Below are 25874 nucleotides of genomic sequence, written 5' to 3' on the forward strand. Positions count from 1 at the left end.
CCCATGGACCCAGTACAAGAATGTAGGGTCACAGAATAGAGTTGAAAGGGACCTTAGCAGCTATCCAAGCTTTATTTTACAAATAAAGAGACTGAGGCCAAGTGAGACTAATCAGGTTTCCCAAGGTCACATAGCTGGTCAGTGACAGAGCTAGGATTGTGACTATGACTCTAACTTAAGTGATCTTTTTACCATACCATCACTTGAATACAAGGCCCTGGTTTTCCTTTTCTATTTGGATCTAGACTCTTAGTATCTTTCTTTGCATGTAGTAAATGCTCAATAAATTCTTGTTTTCATTCCTTCATTTAGTGTTTAACTCTGTGGCATAGGCTGTATGCATACAGGAAGTTCAAGAAAGGGAGAACTCAGAATGGACTGGAGAAACTGGGGAAGGAACTACAGCACACTTAGAGTTAATTTAACACAGTCCTCCCCCTTCTCAAGAGGGACACAAGGGGTGGACTTGGTCAGCACAGGCAGAGGATAATGGTTTCTGTCGGGATCCATGCTTGTAAAATCCTTGCAATTTTAACTCCTATTCTTCTCTAGGTGACCACTCATCTGCCTGATCATTCCTTTAGGGTGCCTTTGGCAACTCCACAAGAATCTGAAACTACCAAGCTCAGGAGTCAGTTGAGCAACAGAGGACATTAGAATTTTTCTGTCACCTAGAAGAGGGTGGTTGTATTGACCAGGAAAGGAAAAATGAATTCTTGTTGGCAGGCCTGTCTATTTTTGAATGCAAACAATGGCAGAAGCCTCAGACTCTGGAGGTAGAGCGGACTGGAGAAGGGATGGAGAAGGAAGGCAAAGGAATGAGGAAAGGGAGTAGGGCAAGGGATAGCTGTCAATCAACAAGTATTTATTAAGCACCGAACACTATGCTAGGTGCTGGGCATCCACATACAAAGAATGATGGAAAGATAAATGGGAAGAGCAAAGGTGACATATATAATGTGTATCCTGGAGAAGACATCTTGCCTCTGCCATTTATTAGCTGTGTAACCTTCAGCTAACTGGTCTTCAGAGTCCTCATCTGTAAACTGAGAGGATTGGGCATGGTGGCCCACATGATTCTTTCCACCTCCAGAGTTACGACATGGTAGCTTCCCCTCACTCTCACATTGTTTGTGAGCAAAGCAACCCTCCACTCTAGATGCTAGCTGTGCTCCTTTTGAGTCCTTGTCTCTCACAAGCTTCTCTTCCCTTGGTCCATACAGGGAGCAGCTTTCTGTTGAAAATGCATGGATCTGGAGAAGTGGAATGTTTCCTGCCACAAAACCTTTCTCAATTTCTCCTGAGAAGATTGTGGCTGTAAGGGAGCATGTGTCATTTGAGAAGGGAGGAAAAGGAAAGAATGTTCAAGAATGGGAGAGGGAGGGAGACAGAGACAGAGGGAAAGAGAGATAGAGATAGAGAAGAGAGAGGAGGGAAGAAATGAAGAAAGGAGAGAGAAGGAGAGAAGGAAAAAGAAAGAGGGAATACAATGGAGAAGAAAGAAGGGAGGAAGAGAAAGAAAGTGGTAGGGAAAGAAAGAAAAAGGGGGGAAGAAAGGAAGAAAATAAAAAAGGAAGGGAGAGAGAGGGGAAAGAAAAGGAGAGAGATAAAGAGAGAAGGAAAAAGAGTTGGAGAGAGGACAGGGAAAGAAAGAAAGAGGGAGAGATGGAGACAGAGTGATGGAGGATGGGGAAGGGGAAATCAGTTCCATCATAGCGACAGCAAAGTAAGAGAGAATGGCCTCATAGGAACACACCAAGGAAAAGATGATTTAGGTTACCTTTTATACCCTATGGACAAGGGCTGGGTTTATTCCTCATTCCACTCTTCTTGGCTATTCCTAATTTCATTTTCAATGTCTCAAGCAATGAAGATCCCAGTCAGGTCCTTCAGGAGACAATTTCACTGTCTAGCAGAGCTCAAGGTTGGGGTAGTTTTCTTGCTATTCAGACTGCATTTTCTTCATCTAAATTTTAAACTTTCTTTGTGAATTGGATCATGTCAAACTTGCATGTGAGTGTTTGTACACACACACACACACACACACACACACACACATATTTCAAAGATGTGTTTATTCTCTGATTCTCTCCCCTACACCTCTGCCTTTGCCCTATCCTTCATGATGATTTGCCTGTCAAATACCCCTGGTCCATCATCCTGGCCTTTTGCCTGGCTTGGATCCAAGCTGATGGATTTTTCTCTTTTAACACCAAGCTCTGTGAGACTGAGGCTGGCAGGAATCACTGAGATGAATATGCATTTGTAATAGGACCATTGTTTTTTAGAATTTGTCCCCCAGAAGAAAGTCAACTCATAATGAGTGGCTCTGTATTCTCATAGCACTTTGTAACCATCAATCTCATGACTCCTGAGTAAGAAGAATGATCAGTTGGGCCGGTTGACTCACTTTCATTTTGAAGATTAGGAAACTGAGGCACATAGAATCCAAGTATATGGAGAAACCTCCATACCTCTAACCAAATCTGAAGCATATGCTTCCTTTCTACAATGTGCCAAACTAGTGATCATTCAGCCTTGCCTGAAGACTTGAACTGAGGAAGGGATAGAGTCGGGCTGAAGCTGGGAACTTCAACCCTTTTCTGAGAGTCCCTTAGTGCTGTTGTGAAAGACAGATAAATGAATAGACAGAGATCTGTCTGTAATGTTTGAGATGTAGTGCTACCTAGACTTGTTCAATTCATACCTTCAACAAACAGTTGTTAAACCAGATGCAATACCAAGCACTTGGTAGGGGGAAGAGAAAGGCAAAGCTTAACTCATAGGAATAGGACAGGAAGAAGCCTTAGAAATTATATAGTTCAATGCCCTTATTTTATAGATGAGAAAACTGAGGCTCAGAGAGATTGAATAATTTGTCCCAAGTCACACAGCTGGTACGTAGTGTAATCAAGATTCAAATGCAGATCATCTTATTCTTAGTCCAAACATATTTACACGATAGTTTAGTGAGATTGGGGGCAAGCATTTATTAAGTGCAAGGCATTGTACTAAGTACTTACAAATATATTCCATTTTATCCTGGATAGTAGGTGCAATTATTCCCATTTTTGCAACAAAGGAAACTGAGGCAAATAGAAATTAAATGACTTGCCCAGAGTCATGCAGCTATTAAGTGTCTAAGGTCAGATTGTAACTGAGGTCATCTTGACTTCCAGCATAGAGTTCTATGCATTTTTGTGCCACCTGGGGCATAAGTCACAAACAGATAATTTTGGTCTACATGATAAATGCTTTGCAGAGTTGTAAAACAAAGTGTTATGTGAAGTTTGATGGGGAAACTTGTTCATGCTGGAGACATTCAGGGAAGGAAAAGTATCTTACAGATAGTAAAGTGGCAGAGGGAAGATTTGAACTCAACTTGTCTGACTTTCATTCAGTGATCTTTCTACTACATTGTCTCATCTCAATTTGAATTGCTGCCAAGCGGTCCATTGTTATGGTGCTCCCATGTTAACCCATGATCCTTTTTGCATGAAGAGGCCAACCTAGTGTCATCTCTGGACTTGGCATAAGGGTGATCTGTGTTCCAACTGCAACTCAGTTATGTATGGATAATGAGAGAGAGAGAGAGAGAGAGAGAAAGAAAGAAAGAGAGAGAGAGAGAGAGAGAGAGAGAGAAAGATGGTGGGGGGGTGGTCCTGGGCAAGTCATTTTTCTGAACCTCAATATTCTCATCTATAAAATGAGGAAGCTAGATTCAATGACCTTGAAGGTTTCTTCCGTCTGTAAATCTATTATCTTATGACTCATTTCTTGGGCATGCCTTCACATATATATTTCTCTTAAGGGAAGATCAATCTCTCTACATGTAGTTTGGGTCACAAGAAGAAAGATAACCCAGTTATCTCTATCTATAGTTGTAGAGGCTACTAGAAACATCTCTCTCTCACCAACTATTTGTAGATATGGAATGACTTTCTCTTTTTTTCCCAAATTTTGAGCATCAACACTGCTGCTGCCTTTCCCTTAAAGAAAAGATCTGTGTGAAGGTAACCCTAGGAAAAGGAGGTTTTATTGGGTAGCAAATAGGAAAAGGAACCCCAGAAAACTCTCGCCAAGTATGTTTTCACAGTAGAGCTCAGTGCAAACTGATAAGGTTGGGAATCCAGTTTTGTCCCCATTATCAGTTCAGCCTTCATCTGTATTTCTAAGGAGGCAGGACACATATTTTTTGGCTCTGCATGGACTCCCACAGGGTTAATTGCTATTCAGTTAATTGCCCTGTTGTTTATATATTCTCTGGAGGATGAAAACAAATACCCGTGAAAGGCAAAGACCTGTGCAAAGTATAATTGCCCTGCCCTCCAAATCAAACCTTGCACAGGCAGCTGGAAGCCTCTTTGGCAGAGCACTCAGATGGGGCTGAGTATTCAGATGGGCTGAGCACTGGAGGAGATAAAGACGAGAGTGGACTGTGTCTTATTTTTACCAAGACATAATCACAAATATTCAAGAATCAAGGAAAAGATCTCAGAATTAGGCTATCTAGTCCAATTCATACCAAAACAGCAACACGTACAGCATTATCAACAAGCTTCCATTCAACCTTCCATTGATTGCCAAAGGAAGAATCTTTTTTTATTTAATATGAAAATGACTAAACTATAACTCTGTCCTTATTATTCAAAGATGACATTAATGACTGATCCATCATCTTTAGGATGTTGCCTTTGAGAGCTCTTTTGCCAATGGGTGGAGAGTTGACTTATTCAAACACATGTTCTCACTAAGTCTCTGTTGTGAACAGGGGATGTATTTTTGAATGTCTATCTGATGTTAAGACCATACTCTATTACTAAGAAAGAGAGCTAAATGAATTGGCCTATCCGGAGACAGAATTCAAAGTTTCGCCACCTGTGCGTATAAGTTCAGAATTTGGATTTTAGTGTCCTCATCTGTAAAATGGAAAAGATAGCATATGTATTACCTCACAAGATGCCTATGAGTATCAAATGAGATGGTATATAAGAATTTCTTTGTAACCACAAAGTACAATATAAAAGAAAATTACCAGGCTCTAACCAGAAATTTAGATTACTCACTGACCCTCCTTGTCTAACCATTCTCTTCTCTCATATTTACCCCTCCCTTGACCCATTTGTCCCCTTTAAATCAGTGCTACATAGAGTTGTATTATTCCCCTATTCTTAAAGGCAGTGATTTGTGAGATCAGCACATAGTAGTTGCATAAGGATTACAGATTTACAGTTAGAAGGGATTTGATGTTATAGAGATAAAAACCAAGGTCCAGGAAAAGGTTAAGGGATTTTTCCAAGGTCGTATAAGTAGTAGGGGATGGAACCAGAATTTGAGACCCAGTCTCCTGACTCCACCTTCAGGGAGCTGTCCATTGTACTAAGTTGTCTACCAGGGCCAATAACCACTATCTTGATTTACCCTATGACTGTTCCTGTTGTAGAGCAAGCCACGAACAATACTACATGATTTGGAAGTTTATAATAGAAATTGCACAGCTGGGAACTAAGGTAGCCCTTTACTTAAATTTACTTCGATAAATTGTTTCTCCAGGGAGTATGTGGGGGGGGGGGGCAGGGTATGGAAATGAAATTCTGAAAAGACCTAGATGGCAGATTTTATTAGGAAGTTGGAGAAAGTGTGGTTTGTGAAGAGAAGAGGGTTTCTTTTGACCAGTCAAAAGAGACCTATTTCCTCACCCAGTAGGGATGCAGGGTCGTTTTTGGGGAGTCACTGCTCATTTTGTGCCCAGACAAAATGAGGTAATGGAAGCAAAACCAAGCAACCCACTTTATTCCCAAGGGCACTGGCTAGGCTTGCTTCTCTCTCTCCTTCACCTGTCACCAGAGCATCCATCTCTCAGTCTGGGATAGACAGGAGCAGCGATTGGTACACCATGGATGTGGCGAGACTCGTTTTAGTTTCTGGCTAATTAGCCAGCAGAACATTACTAGCAGGAATAGGGAATGGGGTGGGAGGGGGGCAAAATAAAAGGGGGGAGGGGTGGGATGATGTGAGTTGAGTGGGGAAAACAAGTTTAATCTCATTAACACAAATATGCATTAGATGAGAATTAAGCCAAGAAGCCATGAGCAGCCCATGAAAGACAATTAACCTTGTGTGTTTTAGGGGTCACTGAAATAGAATGTTCATTTATCAGTTATGCTTGATGCAGGGCATAAGGGAAGGGACTTCATGTTACTCAATCACATCAGCAGGTACAGAGATTTTTCTCCATACCTCCCACCAGAATGCATCTTTTCTGGAATGTCTGGGCTTAGTGGACATAGACTGTGTGAAGTGGGGTTGGAGAGGACCCATTGTCCCAGTCTGAAACAACCTTCAATATTGCCATGAAAATGGATGGGTCCATCACACACCCAAAGAAACGTTCTTAAAATCCTTGTAAATTGGAATTAACTGAACAACAATTCTCTCAGACCTAGAAGCAATATTTCTTCTAGCTCCTCCAGTCTGACTCAAGGTCCTTGATGTGAAGAGGGTTGTTTTATGAGAATTGAAGCTTCCCTCTATAGAGAAATATGGATCCTGAATGATCCCAGAGAGAAGCAACAGTAAGAATTCTTTAGCTAAAATAAAATTAGATGCATAATTCAATGAAAACTTGATTCATAGGATCATGGATTTAGCACTCAAAATATCCTTAGTAGTCACCTAATCCTGTGTTACCCTTACAAATAAGGAAACTGAGGACCAGAATAGTTAGGTGACTCATCCAACATCACCCAGGTATTAAAAGTGGTAGAGCTGAGATTCAAAACTGACTAACTCTAAATCTGACATATTTCCTGTAGCACCATACTTTCTTATTGGAAGCTTACGGAATAGAATGCTCTCATTAATGAAACTTTCTTGTCACAGAATGTTAGAGCTTCAAGTGATCTTAGCAATTACTCTATCCCAACTTCCTCATTTTATACATGAGGAAAATGAGGTAGAAATGAAGTGACTTATTCAAGATCACAGTGCAAGTGTGATCTAGGGTGTGAATTATAGTGTCTCCAACATATTTTCCACTACAGCATAATGAAGGTTAAATAAACACATATTTTCGTTTTAACCCTGTTGGTAGAAATCTTTCTGAGATGCATTTATATACTCTCCTGCCTTAATAAGTATAGAATAGTGAAAGTCATTAAACCCTTCTTTGATCTCACTATGTCAGACTCATCACTCAGAAACTGTGTTTATATAGGATCCAAATAAATATGGAGAGAGGAAGCATGGGTATACAAAACGTGTTTTGTTGTTACTTGCTCCTTTTTCCTAAGTAGATTCTTGTTATTAAGGTCTTATTGAATGAGGCCTTCTCCTCTAAGGTAAAAACTTCCAATTAAGGCTTATTATACTTCTATTTATTAGTCTAACTACTCCAAATAGAGAATGGCAGATGATGAAGCTTATAGATTGGATATTGGGGAACAGGCATGATCAAGCTAAAGCCAGGTTCTGGTACCCTGAAAGGATCTGAGCTTATTCAGTTTTCATCTGGAGATGTTTCTGTTAAGAACTATGCTGATAAGATGCTCTGGGGAGGGTGGGGAGAAATATAAAAGAGAGAAATTTCAACTAAGTTGAAAGATATAGAATTCTGACTCTTGGTTGAAATGACTAGTTTCCAATGGCATTGAATAGAAGTGTGGCAGGGGATATTTCATCATCAGTAAAATTCCCAGAGTGCACGTTAGGTGAATGAAAGGAAAGGGTTGGATAAGTTTTGCCAAGACCAATTCAGGCAAATATTTCAGGAAATGCTCATGGACTTCAACATAGCCCTTTTAATCCTGCTTCACCCTTGCCTGTTCTAGGACCCTCTATTCAAGCCTTGGCAGCTGCACAGTGGTAAAGCCAAATTTCCTTCTGGTAGAGCATATGGCCAAACAGCTGAATAGCCAAGAAAGTGGATGGGTTGGGAGAAAAGGGAACATGGGATGGAACCCCCAGGTGCATCATTTGCTTGTTTACCATCATCTGGAGCATCTGGGTTTGCACAGTGAGAGGCAGCCTCATGAAACCTCCTGAAGGGCCATCACCTTCCAACACTCCAGCTGGCACAGTGGGGAAGAAGGGGATGGACCAGGCTGGGAGCCTAGTAAACCCACAGGGGTGCCATTTGTTTGGGAAATTGCAGAGTTAGTGTCATCAAACAGCATGTTTCCCATTGCGATCTTCGATCAGGGTGATGGGAAGGAGGGAGGGTATGTTTTAACAGGCACACCTGCTGCAGCTTCCGGCTGCTGGGCTGGTATATTTGGCAGCAAGGTGACAGAGTAAACTGGTTGTGTGGAGGTGAGTGGAGACTTTTAGTCCTCTTACTAGGACATTGGAAAAGTATTCATTACAAAAGAAATGTAGGAAAACAGCTAGGACATGAGTATGGCATGCTAGATCAAATGTACTACTTCTAGGAGTATTAAAATAGGTTTAATTTCCTCTACTTTGCTCCAAACATCTCCCAATATCCTTGCTTTTAGGGGTATCTCCAGACACTTTAACATCTTTTAAATGAGTATTTATAAGCTCCATCCATATAACTCAGTCCCCAAGGTGTTCAGTGACTAAATTAGGGTGGGAAACATTGATAAATATTTATATAAGGATTTTCATTTACCAGGAGCTATTTGGAAGGATCCTCACAACAATCTTTTAAGGTGGGCAGTACAAGGATTATCTGCTGAAGATATTTTAAAATATCTCAGAGAAGTCTATTGATTATTCAAGGACCACACAGCTAATGACAGATAGAGTCAGACCTTGAGGCATCCAACTCCAATACCTGTGTTGTGATTGAGTCATTTTTTCAGTTGTGTCTAGCTCTTTGTGACCCTACTTGGGGTTTCCTTAGAGTGGTTTGCCATCTCCTTCTCTCCAGCTCATTTTATAGATGAGGAAACTGAGGTAAAAAGGGTGAAGTGATTTGCTCAGGGTCACACAACTAGTAAGCATCTGAGGCCAGATTTGAACTCAGGGAAATGAGTCTTCCGGACTCCAAGTCCAGCACTCTATCCATTTTGCCACCTAGCTGCCTCCTAATACCTGTATACTTTCCATTATATCAGAGTGCCTCATCCATTCTTAGTAGGTTAACAGACGTTCTATTTCCTTGTGACGTAGGAAGCATTTTTCTCATTTTTAGAAAGAAGTCATAGTAATAGGGCTGAAAACTCTGTGCCATTACCTCCTGGCACATTTCTCTCCTGGTCTGAAGGATCATTTTAAAGTTGGTAATGTCACACATGCACCTGTGGGATTAAACAAATGGTGCTGTTTGGTCCTGCCTCCTGTGCAAAGCAGCCGAGTGGCCTCTCTAAGGTCACTTGGAAAGTCAACTATTTCCAGGAGTCTTGAGATGTCCTCACTTGCCCCTGTATACTCACTCTAACTCTGCACTAAATGTTGACAAAGTACTTTGGACATGAAAGGGTCCAATGAATACTTGGCCTAAACAGCAGCACAGCCCTAAGGAAGCCCTGCTAAGGCATTTTAATTCTGGCCCATCACACCCACTGTTCTGCTAGCTTGAGGCCCAACCAGCATGCCTCACACATGCTGCTTTGCTGCAATGCCTCCTTCTTTTACAACCCCTTCTATCTAGGTAAAGAGGAGCTCAGTTTTATTCATATTTTTTCAGATTTATTTATTTATTTTCAGTTTTCAACAATCACTTCCATAAGTTTTAAATTTTCTCCTCCTCCCTTCCCACTCCCTCCCTAAGACAGCATAACAAATTTTCACATTAGTCATGTTGCATAGAAGAATTAAAATGAATGGGAGAAAGCATGAGTAAAACTAAACAAAACAAAACCAAACATAACAAAAGAGAAAATAGATTATTTCATTCTGTGTTCCAACTCCATAGTTCTTTCTCTGAATGTGGATGGCATTTTACTTCATGAGTCCTTTGGAAATGTTTTAGCTCCTTGCCTTGCTGTGAAGGGCTAAGTCTATCAGAAACAGTCCTCTCACACTGTCACTGTAACTGTTATGTTCTCCCGGGCTCTACTCACTTCACTAAGTCAGTTCATAGAAGTCCTTCCAGGTTTTTCTGAAGTCTACCTGTTCATCATTTCTTATAGCACAATAGTATCCCATTACATTCATATATCACAACTTGTTCAGCCATTCTCCAATTGATGGGCATTCCCTCGATTTCCAGTTCTTGGCCACCACAAAGACAGCTGCAATAAATATGTTTGTACATGTGGGTCCTTTTCCCATTTTTATGATCTCTTTGAGATACAACCCTAGAAGCAGTATTGCTGGGTCAAAGGGTATGCACATTTTTATAGCCCTTTGGGCATAGAGGAACTCAGTTTCAATACACATGTGTGTGATCCATTGCCCAGAGAAAAGAAATGGTATGACACAGAGGGTCACAAACTTTTAAAGGTAGTCCAGTCCAGCAGGAATTTCATGAATGAATTTCTAATGCTAATGATTTCATGCCCTGGCATTAAAAATAGTTGCCTGTGGGTAAACTTTGGTCCCTAGACTGTTCAGAGCATTGTTTCATCTGGGTTATGTGGATGCTTTCCGTGTGTGCTAGTGCCCATCAGGACTCAGCCCCATGAAGGATGGTACCGGTTGCTACGATCGCCACATTGGGGTTGACTGCTCCGACGGATTCAACGGGGGCTGTGAGCAGCTATGTCTCCAGCAGATGGCACCCTTCCCAGATGATCCTTTGCTATATAACATCCTCATGTTTTGTGGGTGAGTATATTCAGTCAGTTTGCATACTTTAATTCAATTGAATATTTATTGGGCAAGTACCATGTTAGGAGCTCAGAATGGAAAGATAAATAACACAGCTTCTGACCACCATGGGTCTGTAATATAGTAGCTTACTTTTATGAGTGGGAGAGACGCATAGATAAAGCATTATGATATCATGGAAGAAAGAACTAGATTTGAGGTCCATTCTACTTTCCAGCTTCTATCGGAGAAAGGACATGGAAAAAAAGAGGACTTGAGCTGAATAAAAATGAAAGCATGAAGGTGATTTGAAGGGGTTAGGTTAGTTATATAAGTCAGAGATGGAAGGGGAGGAAGAGAAATTTGGCAACGTTTGGGCAAAATGAAGGAACATTTGAAGGAGAATAATTTCTAGACTCAGCTATTCTTACAGAAACTACTTTTGGGTTGAAAGAAGAGCAGGATCAAGGACAAATAGCGTGTGTATAAAAGATTTAAGGGGGTTTGCAAAGGATCAAGGAGAATTGTAGAGTCTGAAGAAGTAAACTCAGGACGGAAAAGGAGAAAGCACTTGGGAAGACAGGGAGGTGGTGAGTGAGAAAAGGCAAGTGGATCAATTAGGAGCAAAGCAAATCTGGCATGGTAGATCTGTGGGTAGGGCAAAACAGGAAATTGGTGTGACTCAAGTAGACCTGGGTGTGGTGTTTTTAGAACTAAGAAAAGCAAGTTGAGTGGGGTTGTATAGTTATTAAGATGTGACAATAGGGTATAAAATTATTAATCATCTGTTTATGGTTGAAGTATGATTATGAGTTCAAATGCTGTCTTGAGCCCAAGTTGCAGTGTGGCTTAACCTTGGACTTAACCTCAGTTTCCTCATCTGTAAAATGGGGATAATAAGAGTAGCTACCTCCCAGGGACTAGTTGGTAGTACAATGGCCTGGAGCCAGGAAGATGTGAGTTCAAATGTGAACTCAGACATGCCAACAATATCACAAATAAGGTCACAAAGAGTTGGACATAATTGAAAACAAATGACCGACAATAGCACCTCCCAGGATCATTGTGAAGACAAAATAAGATATTTGTGAAAAGCTTTCCAAACCTAAAAGTGATACATAAATTCTTTCGATTATTATTTTTAAAGGCTGAAAATATTAAGTTATGGAGGATAGGGGAAGGCATGGACAGGAGGCACTTTCCATGACAGCAAGATGATTATAATTTTTCCATAGCTTAATGAATGTTCTCTGTGTTCCAAGTGTAGACTGATCACCTTCCTGGTAGGTGAAGGTATTCAAAGAATGACTCTCCATACCTAAAGTTGTGCAGGACACTGAGGGAAGGTATCAATAGCGGGTGGGAAGGAATCTGAAGGAGAGGAGTGAGAATTGACCCTTACCAGAATGTCAGAGAATAGAAGACTGTCACACAGAAGAACAAGAGGGAAAAGAGAATAGGTGTTACAAGAAGAACCTGAAAAAATTAGATCTGAGGCTCTTTCTTCAGAGTCCACTGAGGCAGCTGGGATGGAAGAAATTTAACTGTTTGTACTACTTGGATGAGCTGGTAGTCCCCAACTATAATAATTCTAGTAAAATAAAAGGCACCAGACCTAGCCATCTGCCCTATTGCTGTGTCCTAAAGGCTTCTGTTCCATCCACAGTTACTGCCTTCAGATCTACTGATATCCCCTAAAGACCTTAGGACCTTGCTACCTGTTTTTTGTTTTGTTTTGTTTTACTGCACCTTTAGAGTTTGGGGGTCTTCGCATCTGCCCTACAATTGACCTCTCTTACACTTGTGGCTCCCTAAATCAGAATGTTAGTTTCTATAGAGCAAGGAGAAGCTCACTTTTATGGTTTGTGTTGCCATCATTTAACACACAGTATGTGCTTAACACATCTTCCCCCACTCATTCATTTAATAGATCCCTTCGCATCTTCAGAATTTCACTCTTGAGCATCTCTTCTTCCTGAGATAACTTCTCCTGTAGCATTTTTAGTTCATAACCCTGACCTTTCTTTCCTCTGAACTCTCTGCAATCTGTCTTCCTAAAATCTAGGGTATATGTTCATACTACATGGAGATTTTCTTTCCTTCTTTATCACAAACTTTAGGGGGAAGAAATCATGTCCCCTCAGGTTTTCCCATCATTTCCACCCCAACAACCAGCTCCTTTCTGTTAGTGAGAATCAGTTTCAGAACAGCATTTCCTTCCTTTCCTTTTCCCCCCTTCTCCTCACTTATCTGTTCAGAAGAAAGCTGGAGGAACAGCAACTTGTCCTATGGAAAATGACATAGTTGATACCCAGAAGTTGTCAGGTGTGAAAATATACATTTAAAGGAAAGAAGTAGAAATCAGTGTTTTCCTCTTCAGGAGGTATGGAGGGAGCTATTTCTCAACCTGATATAAAGAAGAGAAAGCTCTATTGCCTTCCCAGGGCATGCATCCAAGACATAACAGAACCGCCCAAGACTTAGCAATGGATGATAATTACCTACTTTTCATGATTTCATGTGGGCACAAATGACACCACTAGAAGGAACCTAAAATTTGTTGGCAATGATAAAGAAGTCTGGGGCAAGAAATTGAAGACTCTGGGGAAGTAGGTCTTACTTTCCCCATTGTTTCCCAATGAAGGAGAGGGATGCAAAAGAGAAAAACAACAGCAGTAGCTTTGAGAAGGGAACAGCTAGCTAGGAAGGTGGTGTCTGAGAATGAGATTGAGATTTTTGGACCATGGCTTAAAATAGAGGCAGAACAGACTCCAGGCCAGAGACAAGATACATCTAACAACGGCTGAGAAGAATGTATTTGCCGGGTGTCATGCAAATCTAATCAAAAGAACTTTAAAATAAAATTTAAAAGGATGGAAGAAGGATAAGGTGCCTAAATAGTTATACATACACATACACATATATACATATACACACATATACATTTATATATATAAATCTATGTATCATCTACCTATGTATATCATCTAATCTAACTGTAACTATATCTGTATCTCACACAAGTTAGATACCATGGGAAATAGCTATAAAGAAGAGATAGCAGTTGATATACCCAGAAGTTCACAGCGGAAAACATCCAAGAAAGGATTCAGTAGTAAAACCCAAGACCTCAAATATCTATATGTAAATGCCCAGCCTTTAAGCCAAAAACAAGAGGAACTAGAGAAAAGCACAGATGGCACGATCATCAAACTTGTAGATGACAAAAAGTTGGGAGGGATAGCTAACATGGCAGATAACAAAATCACGATTTGAAAGGATCTAAACAGGATAGAGCATAGGGATGAAACCAATCAAATGAAATTCAGTAGGTTAAATGGTACTAAAATCATGTTGTTGGTTCAGTGTAGGCAGAAGTATGGTTAGCAATTGTTTTGAAAAAGATCTGGTGGTTTTAATGGACTCCATGTTCCATGTGGGTCAGCAGTATAGTGTAGCAGCCAATAAAGCTAATGGAATCTTGGGCAGCACCAAAAGGCATGGCTTTCAAGAGCAGGTAAGTGATAGTTCCCTTGTATTCTACTCTCCTCAGACTCCATTTTGAGTATGGCATTCTTTTCTATACACATGGAGGTTCAAGAAGGAAATTGAGCATCTGAAGAGTGTCCAGGAGAGGGTAGCCAAGAGGATGAAGAGCCTGCCCATTAAGGGAAGTTTGATTAGGGGAGATTTGTTTTGTAGTGTGGGGAAGGTCCACACTATTTGTAAATTTCTAATGAGGCACTGGTTCTTTTGTGATGGCCTCTGGCTCTGAGAAGTATATATATACTCTGAGGGGAGGTTATACTTTGGGGTTTAGTTTTTGGAAGAAGGTTGGTGTGCCTGATGAGACTCTGGGCAACCCCTAAGGAGCCCCCTGGCTTTGAAAACCCAGCTGTTGGTGCTTGTCTCTCTGATAACTATGCATGTATGGTCAGACAGTTGGAAGCCCTGTCTGTTGCTCTTCATTTCTCTGTTTGTATTTCTCTGAAGTTCAGGATGCTGACTTTTTCCCCTGAACTATTATGTACTTGATTAAAGTAGATTGTTGACCACTCAAAAGTTGATTTCCTTTTAAGAAAAGAAAATCTAAGAAGCTATACAGCAGGCCTTCCTGTGTATATCATAGTCCTTGCTGTTATACAAAGTCACATATCTAGTAAATGTCTGAGATGGATTTGAACTCAGGTCTTCCTGACTCCAGGCCTAGAACTCCATCCACTGTGACATATAACTGTCCTATATGCCCATAGTCATGTGCCTAACAGACATTGGGCCAGAACTCACCAAGCCTTGTGTACTTTCTACAGTACCATACTCTCTGTATATAACAGATACATAAGCACCTGGATCATATTCAGGCTAGCATTTAGTTTATAAAGTTTGATTATCTTTCAGGGCTTCAGCTCTCAGCCTTCTTTCTCAGTGATGTTCTACCTGGAAATCTCCTTTGTTCTAGCTAGGAAATCTCATCAACTGAAGGGGAAAACAAAGTTGAGAGTTAAGCATATTACTTTAGAGCTATGTGGGATAGTAGTTCAGCAGTTTCCTTTTAGAAATGAATACTAAGCTCTTCAATTTCAAATCCAATATACTTTTCACAGCATCCCTCTAAGAGCATTCAAGACTGTAGGATCTTATAATGTTAGGGTTGAAAAAGACACTAGAGATCTTCTAGTCTAAATCCCTCAATTTGTAAGTGATGAAACTGAAGCTTAGGGATCCATTCTTCAAAAAAAAACTGACAATTACATCAAGTTCTTACCTATTCTACTAGAATCAACATTATCCAAAAGCAAACAAGCTTGTCTATGAGAGTGGAATATGGTTCCAGGTAATATTTTCCTGTAAGTTCCCGAATTCTTGTAATACTTTTTTGTAGTAGTCATGGTTGTTACTTAACATTTTTCAGTCCTTTTCAATTACATTATTTTCTTTGGTCCTTATGACAATCCCATGAGAGAGCCAAGTAGGCAAGATGAGGAAAACAAGTCTCAAATAAGCTAAGTGACTTGCTCAAGACCATATGGTAGGTAAATGACAGTTTAAGGATTAAATTACTGGGCTTCTGCCTCCTTATTCAATGCTCATCTCTTTAAAATATGCTTCTACTATAAATGGAAGGAATACCCCCTCTGCTGGTGATCAAGTTGTTGTGGTGCTGGTGCTGGTTCTGGGACTGATAATGGTGATGGTTTTGTATAATTAACAAAGGGTAATCTATACTGTATTTTTCACCTAGGACTCAGTCTTTGCAAATATGCCATAGAGGAGTTATATTTTATGGAAAAGAGGTACATAGGTTAGGACAGAGGGCTTAGAGTCAGAGCAGAAAATGTCAATGATACAGCAGTTGAGTTTGGTCTCATTTGTAGCATGACTCTCTGAGATATGGAGAGGGAGCATCTGTCTAGAAAAATGCTTGAAGCCAGACAAGAAAATAGCTATCATTCTTTGATGACCTGACACAAGGGTGTGCTGAAGCTAGATCTAATTGGCTAATTGTTAAATTTTCGTTATCAGTGTTTATACCTCAGAAATCAGCAATCATTACAATTAAGCTTGATTTATTGTTTTGTTAATTATCTAGACTTAAGAACATGTTAATAATTCAAAAAAACTTAAAAGTATATTGCATTTTTTTTTAATATTTGAAGTCTATTGCTAAACATTTACCAGCAAATCCCTTCATAAAATAGCAACTTAGTCCCAAATCTCCCAATGTAAACAGATAATGACCTAAACCACCTGTATGTTCAGGATCTAAATGAAGTTAGGTTGACACTCAAAGAGATTAGGCTTGATGGTCAAGAATCTCAAAGCACAGTTGTTCATCATCACCCAGTGTGTCATTACAGTAATACACCATGAGTATGGCAATACTTGATAATAATGTGCCTATCTGGGCAAGATTCATATAGGTTAAAGAAGTAAAAAGTTAACTCACCTTTGCCTCAGAAATCTAAACTTTACATTTGTGAAACAATAATCCCAGTAATCTGTTAGCTGCACATAACACTTTATAGCTACCCAGAACTTTCACTTAACATTGTCTCCTTTTATCTTCTAACATATTGTAGGAGTTAGGTAGCATATTATTGCTCTCTCTCGAACAAAAGAGGAAAATAAGGCCCAAAAGATCTAAGTGAATTACCTGAGGTCACCCAGCCAGTATTCAAATCAAGTCTTCTGACTCCCAGCCTAGCACTTCCTTTCACATGACAGTTACTCTACTCGGACTGAGATAGCAGCAGGAAACTAGATGATATCCAAAATCAAGCAGTTGACAGGGTATAAATGTCAGAGATTACATTCAGATCCAGGCCATTCCCTTATAATTTCTATGTAAATCAGTGTTCATAACGAAGAGCCTGGGGCATTTGCAAGATGCCAAAATACTTTGGAATCAAGAAAAAGTGAAATTATGTTCAATATGGTTTTAGTGTTATGAGTATTTTATTGACACTGAAAATCAGAAATTCATATTATGATAATGTATGATTGGCATGAGACTATAAGCTCTTTGAGGGCAGGAATCATTTTATTTTTCTATCCTAACTACCTGGCACATTTCTGACACATAGTAGGTACTTGATAAATATGTGATGATTGATTAATGACTTGTAATGGCTCATCCAACTCTGAGATTCTGAGTTGAAACTGAAACACTTTATTCCACAATCATTCTGGGCACCAGAGGGATTATTGTGTGCACATCATATATGCCACATATGCCTTGTGATAACTCTGACTTGTTGTTACTGTCATTTGGCATTTGGTCTTGAAGAAGACCATGACGTTGACCTAGGTCACTTCATTGATGTTCCATTCATTCTCACTTACATTAGTTCTGATCAATCTCCTAAAATCTAGATGTAGGAGGGGTTTCAAACACTTCTAGTACAGTGGCGAGCCTTCAATTTCTCTTCACTGTTTGCTAAATATTTTAATGGGTTAATGCATTGAGAAATCTTCGGAGATGATGTGTCCTTTTCCACAAGAGACATACAAGCCTCGCAGAAGATAGAGTCAAAACTATTCATTTTTATTCATTTGTTTATTTATTTAATAATATTGTATGTTACATTTATTTATTTTTATTTATATCTATTTCTATTTAAAACATTTTCACTTAGATAATTGAGTATGGTACACATGTTCGCACATATTTGTTCATATAGGTATACATATATCCCAGGGTCAGGCAAAAAGAAAATTAGTTATCATCCAAAGAGTAATTAGGATATTTTTCACATGCACAAAAAATGATGGTTAGATGTGTGTGTCTCAGAAGACAGTCCTCCAGCAGAAAAGGCCTGCACTTTCACACTGGGAGGGATTGAGTGTAGTTCAGCTCTTGACCTCTCTGTAGTTAGGGAGGAAAGCGAAGCAGCCTGCAAACAGTTGTATAGCTTGACTGATGGAGATGTCAGTAAGTCAACTAACACTTTTTAAGTACATGCTATGTGCCAGGCATTGTGCTAGACACTAGGTATGCTAAGAAAGTCAAAAAAGAGACCCTGCCTTAGAGGAGCTCACACCGTGTAGGGACAGCAGTCCGCACAGGAAAACAGTGCCTCTCACATGTGTCAGTGTTTTATAAGGCCATGCCTTTAGCATTGCAATGGACCTTAGATGCCTTCTACTCAAACATCCTGATTTTGCAGCTGAGGAAACTGAGACCCAAAGAAATTAAGTGATATGTACAAAGTCACGCAGGCAGTAAGTGACACCAGTTTGTCCACCCTGAAGTCCCCAATTCTTTCTCACTACTCCACCATGGTTCCTGTTACGATAGCAAGTAGAGTCATAGTTAGACCTCTATTGGCAGCTGTAATATTTTAGGCTTTTAACCAGAGCTCAGCTTATTTTATTAGAAACATTAATGCTATTTCTAAAAGGTAATGCTTTTGAACTTCACAAATGTGTGTGATTTATAAGCATCTTAAAATTTTCTGGCTAGCTGGGCCCAGGCACCCTCCTGTATTTTCATAATCACAAAGAGGTATTTCATACTTCAGCTAACAAATGAATATCCTTTGTAATACAACTGGAAACATGACAGTAATAAACAGATTTGCTAATGGTTAATCCCTCTTTATAGGCATTAGCCATGGTACATATTTGAGGTAACATGCACCCAGTTCGGAGGAAAGCCAATAGATAGTTATGAATTAATTGCGCTTGGAGGGTTTACAATATGTGAATATGTGTACGAGCATGTATTTAGATCAAGAGGACTCCTTGAAGGTGAGAATTAATTTCAATTAATCTTATGTTGGGATGCAGAAGATAATAAATCTCTTCTATGGCCTAGCTAGCTGGTCAGAGGCCAAATTAATACAATGAAATGATACCTTGAGCACCATGTCTTTCTGTACCTGTTCTGTCTGGATTGCCTTTCATGTCTGCAGTCTCTGCCCACCTTTTCTGGGAGTCTTTTGCCTTCTCTATTGTTACTACTACTACGACTACTATGACTACTACTACTACTACTACTACTACTACTACTACTACTACTATGCTACTAATACTACTATTACACTACTACTAATAGCAATAGTGATAATGATGATATTTATATGGCACTTCAAAGTTTGCAAAGTGCTTTACATGTTCTCTCACTGGATCATCACAACAACCCTGTGAAGTAGGAGATATTATACCCATATTACAGAGAAGGAAACTGAGGCAGGAAGAAGTTAAGTGACTTGCCAAGTGTCACACAATAATTTGGGGCTTCCTGACTCATGCTATCTAGCTGTCCTTAAATAGAATGTTACAATAGAACGTAAACTCCTTGACAGCAAGTACTGTTTCCTTTTTTGCTTTCTATTCCTAGTGTCTAGCACATAATAGTCTCTGGATAAATGATTGTTAATTGGTTACGATCAAATGTTAGGAAGATATAGATAAATTTCTGAGGAAGATTTGAAAGCGGACTGATTCATTTACAAGTTTACATTGAGTGAGTGTTACCCAAAAGCTGCTTGGGAAACAACCCATTTCCTTGAGAAGTAGTTATCTCTAGACATTCTGAAAGTCCTGGCATAGGGGAAAGAGAAAAGAGATTTAGTTACCTTGTTCATATAAATGGGAAGAGAGACAGGTTACAGATTAGGGTAACTGAACAATAGTGAGTTAACAGGGGCAAGAGAAATCTCAACATTTTTGCTATCTAGGACTTTTCCTTTTTCTTCTTCCGCTACAATCCAATGGATTGAACCAGTCATTCGGTTGACTGATAGCCTCATCTCTTTCTTTGCTTTCCTATCATGGTAGGTGCATTGAGGATTACAAACTTGGTGTGGATGGGCGCTCTTGCCAGCTGATCACTGAGACCTGCCCGGAGGGAGCCGAATGTGGGGAAAGCCGAGAGCTTCCCATGAACCAGACTCTGTTTGGGGAGATCTTCTTTGGCTACAACAATCACTCCAAGGAAGTGGCACCAGGACAAGTGCTGAAAGGAACATTCAGGTGAATCCCATGGGTGTGGGCTGCATCGTCCAGGGCGATGAGGGCCTCTTTGTCTTTGGGCATCTATAAACTTATCATACAGTCTCAAGTAGATAACATGTGATGATGCCTGAAGGTAGAGGGATGGGACAGATAAATTTTCAAGGTCCTCAATAGGTCCAATATTCATTATTTCAGTAACAGAGAGGTGTTGAATGAGCATTTACCTTATCTCTATTGGAATTGTAGATTCTGTCTAAGCTGTCTCATATCTATGAAATGGTAATGTGTGGGGGTGGGGTAATAGTGGGGGTGATGTTTCAAACACTTGTAATGCTATAATAATGAGGTGTCATCTCATCTTCACTGTGTGCTTAGCATGTGGTTAGGTGCTCCAGGGGATTTGCAACCTGTGGAGCAGATACCTCCCTTGATGAAAAGACTCTACAAGCTATGCAGAAAATCAAGGTCAAAACTGTACAAGACACATTTTTACTTGTGAATATGGATATTCATACACACATGTGTGTATATACATATATGTATTTGTATATATGTTGTACACATATATGTATTGTGCATGCATACATATACATACACATGCATTTTATATATACATACTTTGTGTGTGTGTGTGTGTGTGTGTGTGTGTGTGTGTGTGTAAACATTGCCATTGCCTCTTGAAAGAAACTGCCAATTATTTTATTCATTATTTTTACCTTTGTGGTGTCATGGATCATAACTCCCTTTTCTAGTCACCATTCCTCTAAATGAATCCTTATTAAAGTCTTCCTTAGAATGTTGGCTCCCTGAAAGCAAGGATGACTCACTTCTGTCTTTATATCACCAACACTTGACACTGTGCTTGGAACATAGTGCTTTATATATATATGACTCCTCATTCACTCATTCATTCCTGATTTAGAGTTACTTGAAGATGATTCTGGTCATTTCTCTTTAAGTGGAAGAGTTGTTTACAGAGGTTAAAAGTATTTGAAGCTATATGAGACTTTGACTTCTCTCTCAGGGGTCCTAAAACCTCATCCATTTGTATGTACCCTTCCTCCTATTTCCCTTGGGAATTCTTTTAAGGATGAAAGAGAAGAAATGATGGTGAATGGTAGAATGTGAGATTTAGGACCTATGAGAGTCTATACTTTGCCAGGCTTGAAGAATCAAAACTTTTCTTTTGGGGGGGAATTGTGCTTCATAATGAATAATTATATTATACCACAGCTGGGTCCTTGCCTTTGGTTCAGGCAGGAGAGAGACTCCCTATGTTAATGCTCTTGGCTGGGGATCTTATTATCTGTTCCTTCAGAAATAGACCCTGGGACTGAGGGCAGTTGGATAGGAAAGGTGCATGTTGCCCCTTAAGCAACCTCTGCTCTATGCCCCTTTCTAATCTTTTCCAACTCTATCCTTACATGTTCCACAGGGCTCCCCTTCCTTCCTCAAAACTAAGGCAGGCTGGTGGGAATTTGACACACTGTACCAGAAGAGAATTTTCCCCTGAGGTTTGAAGAGGAGGAGGGCCCCAGAGAAGTGTGCTTGCCATGAATGCCTAGAAATCACTGGCCTGTTCCTCTTTCCAGACAGAACAACTTTGCTCGAGGCTTAGAGCAACAGCTGCCAGATGGCCTTGTAGTGGCCACTGTCCCCCTGGAGAATCAGTGCCTAGAGGAGATCTCAGAGCCCACGCCAGATCCAGAGTTCCTGACTGGTAAGTATACCTGCCCCTCTATGCTTCCAGGACCCATTTCAATGAGGCTGCCATTGTTGGAACCGTTACTATGGTTTTATGTTTGTAGGGACAGCCGAATCTGGATGTCAGATATCAATGGTGTAGAGTTATGAGCTAGAGGAACTCTCTTCCAGTTGATTGACAACCTCTCTGTAATTTATAGTCTTAGGGAGTCGCCTGGTTCTCTGAGAAATTAATTGATTTACCCAGAATCACAAAATCAGGATGTTATCAGAAGTGGAATTTGAACTCAGGTCCTCCTGACTCCTGGAGCAGTTAATTGGCACAATGGATAGAGTACCAGACCTGGATTCAGGAAGACTCATCTTTCTTAAGTTCAAATCTGGCCTCAGGCACTTGCTGTGTGATCCTGCTTTCCTCACTTTCCTCATCTGTAAAATGAACTGGAGAAGGTAATGACAAACCACTCTAGTGTGTGTTCTTCCTTCACTGCTGAAGAAGACCATCAGAGAAGTAATGAGATGGCCTGCACTTGACTTTGTTTGAGTGAGGGAGGACTGTGCAGGTCACCAAACTCACTTCTCCTCCAGAGCCATCTGAAAACAGTGACCAGATATTCATCAGGATGACTGGAGATGACCCAGGATGAGGCAATTGGAGTTAAGTGACTTGCCTAAGATCACACAGCTAGTGAGTGTCAAGTGTCTGAGGTGAGATTATAACTCAGGTCCTCCTGACTCCTGCACTGGTGCTCTATCCACTGCACCACCTAGCTGCCCCAACACTCTAGTACCTTTGTCAAGAAAATCCAAAATGGGGTCATGAAGAATAGGGCATGACTGAAAAATAACTGAACCATAACTTCCTGACTTCAAGTTTAATTCTGTAAATTATGCCAAACTGCTTTATTGTAGTAGCAGCACCAGTACAGTAGCAGTAGCAGTGGTAGTAGCAGTAGTAGTAGCAGTTGTAGTAGTAGTAGCAGCAGCAACAACAACAAATTATGTATCACAGTACCTGTCCTTGCTTATCTTGTAAGAATGCTTTAGATGTTAAGTAAGGTCATACCTTACAGAAGGTGAGAGATAGCAGGGACTTCAGACATCTTCTGGGTTAATTATTTCACAGTTAAAGAAGCTAACTAGCCCATGAACTCACAGGGAGTTAGTTATAAGAGCCGTGTCTAAAATCTGGGCCTCCTGAGTACTTTTCATGAGAAGGTAGGTTTTGGAGGCAAACAGACAACTGGACCATGTCACACAGGGGGACAAAACAGTTTCACTGGGGGTTCAGTGGCTTCGGTGTCCCCTGACAACGGTTTGTCTGAAGCTTCTAACTAGAATCTCTTCTGGTCACCACAAGCCAGAACATAGTTACAAATGGTAGAAAGTGATAGGTTTGTGCAAACAGAGTTTTCTCCTTCTCCACAAGTACTAACCTTAAAATGTTCTTTAAATGTGAATTTTCAGTCAGCATGGGATAGTGGAAATTCGATTTGGAATCACTGAATCTAGGATAAATCTTAGATTTGTCATGTCCTAACTGTGACTGTCCATCACTTAGCCTTTCTGGGTACTAGTTTCATCATCTATAAAGTGAGAGGGTTAGACTAGATGACCTCTAAGGTCCATTCCTTTAAAATCCTTTGAGCTTATTGGTCTTTACTCACCTGTCTCTTATTTTGAGCCAAAGGGTATGATTCTTGGGATCGGGGCATGAGTGTGGCTATCGGCTATCTGTCAGATACCAGGTACACCTGGTCATGGTCTCTGGGGTTTCCAGGATCCAGGTAAACAATTGGGTAGGACTAAGAGCCAATATTGTGCCTGATGCATATGCCCATTCAAATAATCAGCTGGGTTTTGTCTTGAAATGGAGTGTTATTTAGTAAGAAGAAATGGGGAGGAGAGTTAGCAGGGAGGAAGAGAGAGTCTGACAGAGACAGAGAAAGACAGAGTCAGGAATAGATGACAGATTTCTGAGAGAGATAGAGATAGAAAAGGGCAGAAATAGAGACAGACCCAGACAGTGAAAGATCTAAGGAGAAAAATACAGAGAAAGGAAAGGATAGAAAAAGGAAGGAAAGGAGAGAAGGAAGATGAGAAGGGGAGAAAGGAAAAGACTAAAGAAAAAGGGAGAGAGAATAACCAGAAGAGTGGAGAGAGAGGGAAAGAGAAGGAACCAAGGTAGAGAGAGAAAGAGAGAAGGATGGAATGAGAGAAGGAAGAAAGATGATAGAAATGAAGCAAAAAGAAAGAATAAAGAAAATGAAAGATGAAAGAGAGAGAGAGAAAGAGAGAGCCAGCAAAAGAGACATAGAGACACAGAGAGACGGAGATAGGGAAGGAAAAAGGGAAGGAGAGAGACAGAGAAAGAGAGAGACAGAGAGAGACAGAGAGAGGAGAGAGAGACAGAGAGAGAGAGAGAGAGAGAGAGAGAGAGGAGAGAGAGAGAATATTTTGCTGCATGTTAACAGGAGGATGGGTCAAGAAGAGCTCTCCTTTTAGCCATTTGCCCTTGGAAACATCACCCTCAAACTCAGGAAATTAAAATCCAGTGCCTGGGAATATTCAAAACTTCACCCATGGCCCCACAGGGTCTTATTACCTTTTTACCATATTTTGCTAAGAGTAGATTACTAATGCTTTGTGTTTCTTCCTCCTAAAGGAGAGTGTAAAATGGCACCTAATAATAATGTAAATTCTACACAGCTCATAGACAGCTAAGCCTTTGCTTACAGTATTCTAGCCACCAGGATACATTAGAAAGATCCTTGTCTCTGCAGTAGAACAGTGGCTCAAGTCCCACATCTGATATGTGACCTACCTGTAGGGCCTTAGCTTCTCTGGGCCTCTCTCTTTCTTTCTTTCTTTTTTTCTTTCTTTCTTTCTTTCTTTCTTTCTTTCTTTCTTTCTTTCTTTCTTTCTTTCTTTCTTTCTCTCTCTCTCTCTCTCTCTCTCTCTCTCTCTCTCTCTCTCTCTCTCTCTCTCTCTCTCTCTCTCTCTCTCTCTCTTTCTCTCTCTCTCTTTCTTTCTCTCTTCCTTCCTTTCTTTCTTTCTTTTATCTTTATCTGTTAAATGAGGAGGGGAGGTGAATTCCAAGGTTCCCTTTAACTCTTAATCCGAGGCGATGATCACGGGATTCTTCCTTTCCTGTAAAGGGAGATTCAATGACTGCTCCACTAATGCACGTAAGAGAGCTCTAAGTGATCAGACTTTTTCCTAAAGCTTTCTGAAAGTAGTGGTGGATGAAACTGGGGACATTCAAAATCAGGAGGATTTTATGTCATACCTGGAAATAAGGAGAGACTTCTGCCATGTCTGGGGCCTATCCCAGAACTAGAATGCTTTCCTCTAGCCATTAGATTCCCCTACTGTGAAAGATTATTAGTATTAAGGACAGAATAATGTTTAAATGGGATTCTTTCATTTTCATCAACTTAGGGGAAGACAAACTTAATCCCAGTGTATTTGCTATAGAGAGAGGGAGTTATTGAGGCACTGTTAAACCTTCTTCACTGGGTTATTTCTATTAACTTTAAAGCCAAATGAAACAGCCTGGTTTCTATGTTAGCTTGTAACCTACTTATGGCTGCAGGTGAAGAAAAGAACTCTTTTATCGAGGTTGGCATTGGAGATTCTCTAGGCAAGAGGATCTGAGGAGGCAGTTTTCACTTGATAGTGAAAGGCAATGCTGTCTAATGAAGAAAGCTCAACACTAGGAGTTAAAAGACGTGGGTTCTTGATCCTGATTCAGCAATGATGAGCTCTGGGACAGTGGACAAGACATTTGCTCATTCCAAGCCTCAGTTTCTTCATCTGTAAAAGGGACTTGAGACCATGTCCAAAGTGTTTTCCATTTCTAATAGCTGATGTTTTCCTTTTCCTCTTCTTCTGCCAACTTCCTATTGTCCTGAGACAGTCTGGTCAAAGCAAGTAGATTGTTTTAATTAGAGCTTACTGCAGAGGAGGACAAGGCCATGGATTCAACCTTAGCT

At 40.3% G+C, this 25874-nt stretch overlaps 1 protein-coding gene across 1 annotated transcript in view; it reads left to right on the plus strand.

The window, feature by feature from the left end:
* The window catches only part of ASTN1 (astrotactin 1), a 461200-nt gene that overhangs the window by 343536 nt on the left and 91790 nt on the right, over positions 1 to 25874 (plus strand). The window contains exons 12-14 of the mRNA XM_072648560.1: positions 10568 to 10734; positions 19999 to 20193; positions 21768 to 21895. Coding sequence (XP_072504661.1) covers positions 10568 to 10734; positions 19999 to 20193; positions 21768 to 21895 — 490 coding nt within the window. The remainder of the gene's footprint in view (positions 1 to 10567; positions 10735 to 19998; positions 20194 to 21767; positions 21896 to 25874) is intronic.

The sequence above is a fragment of the Notamacropus eugenii genome, chromosome 2 (genome assembly GCF_028372415.1).
Source record: "Notamacropus eugenii isolate mMacEug1 chromosome 2, mMacEug1.pri_v2, whole genome shotgun sequence".
NCBI classification, from domain to species: domain Eukaryota; kingdom Metazoa; phylum Chordata; class Mammalia; order Diprotodontia; family Macropodidae; genus Notamacropus; species Notamacropus eugenii.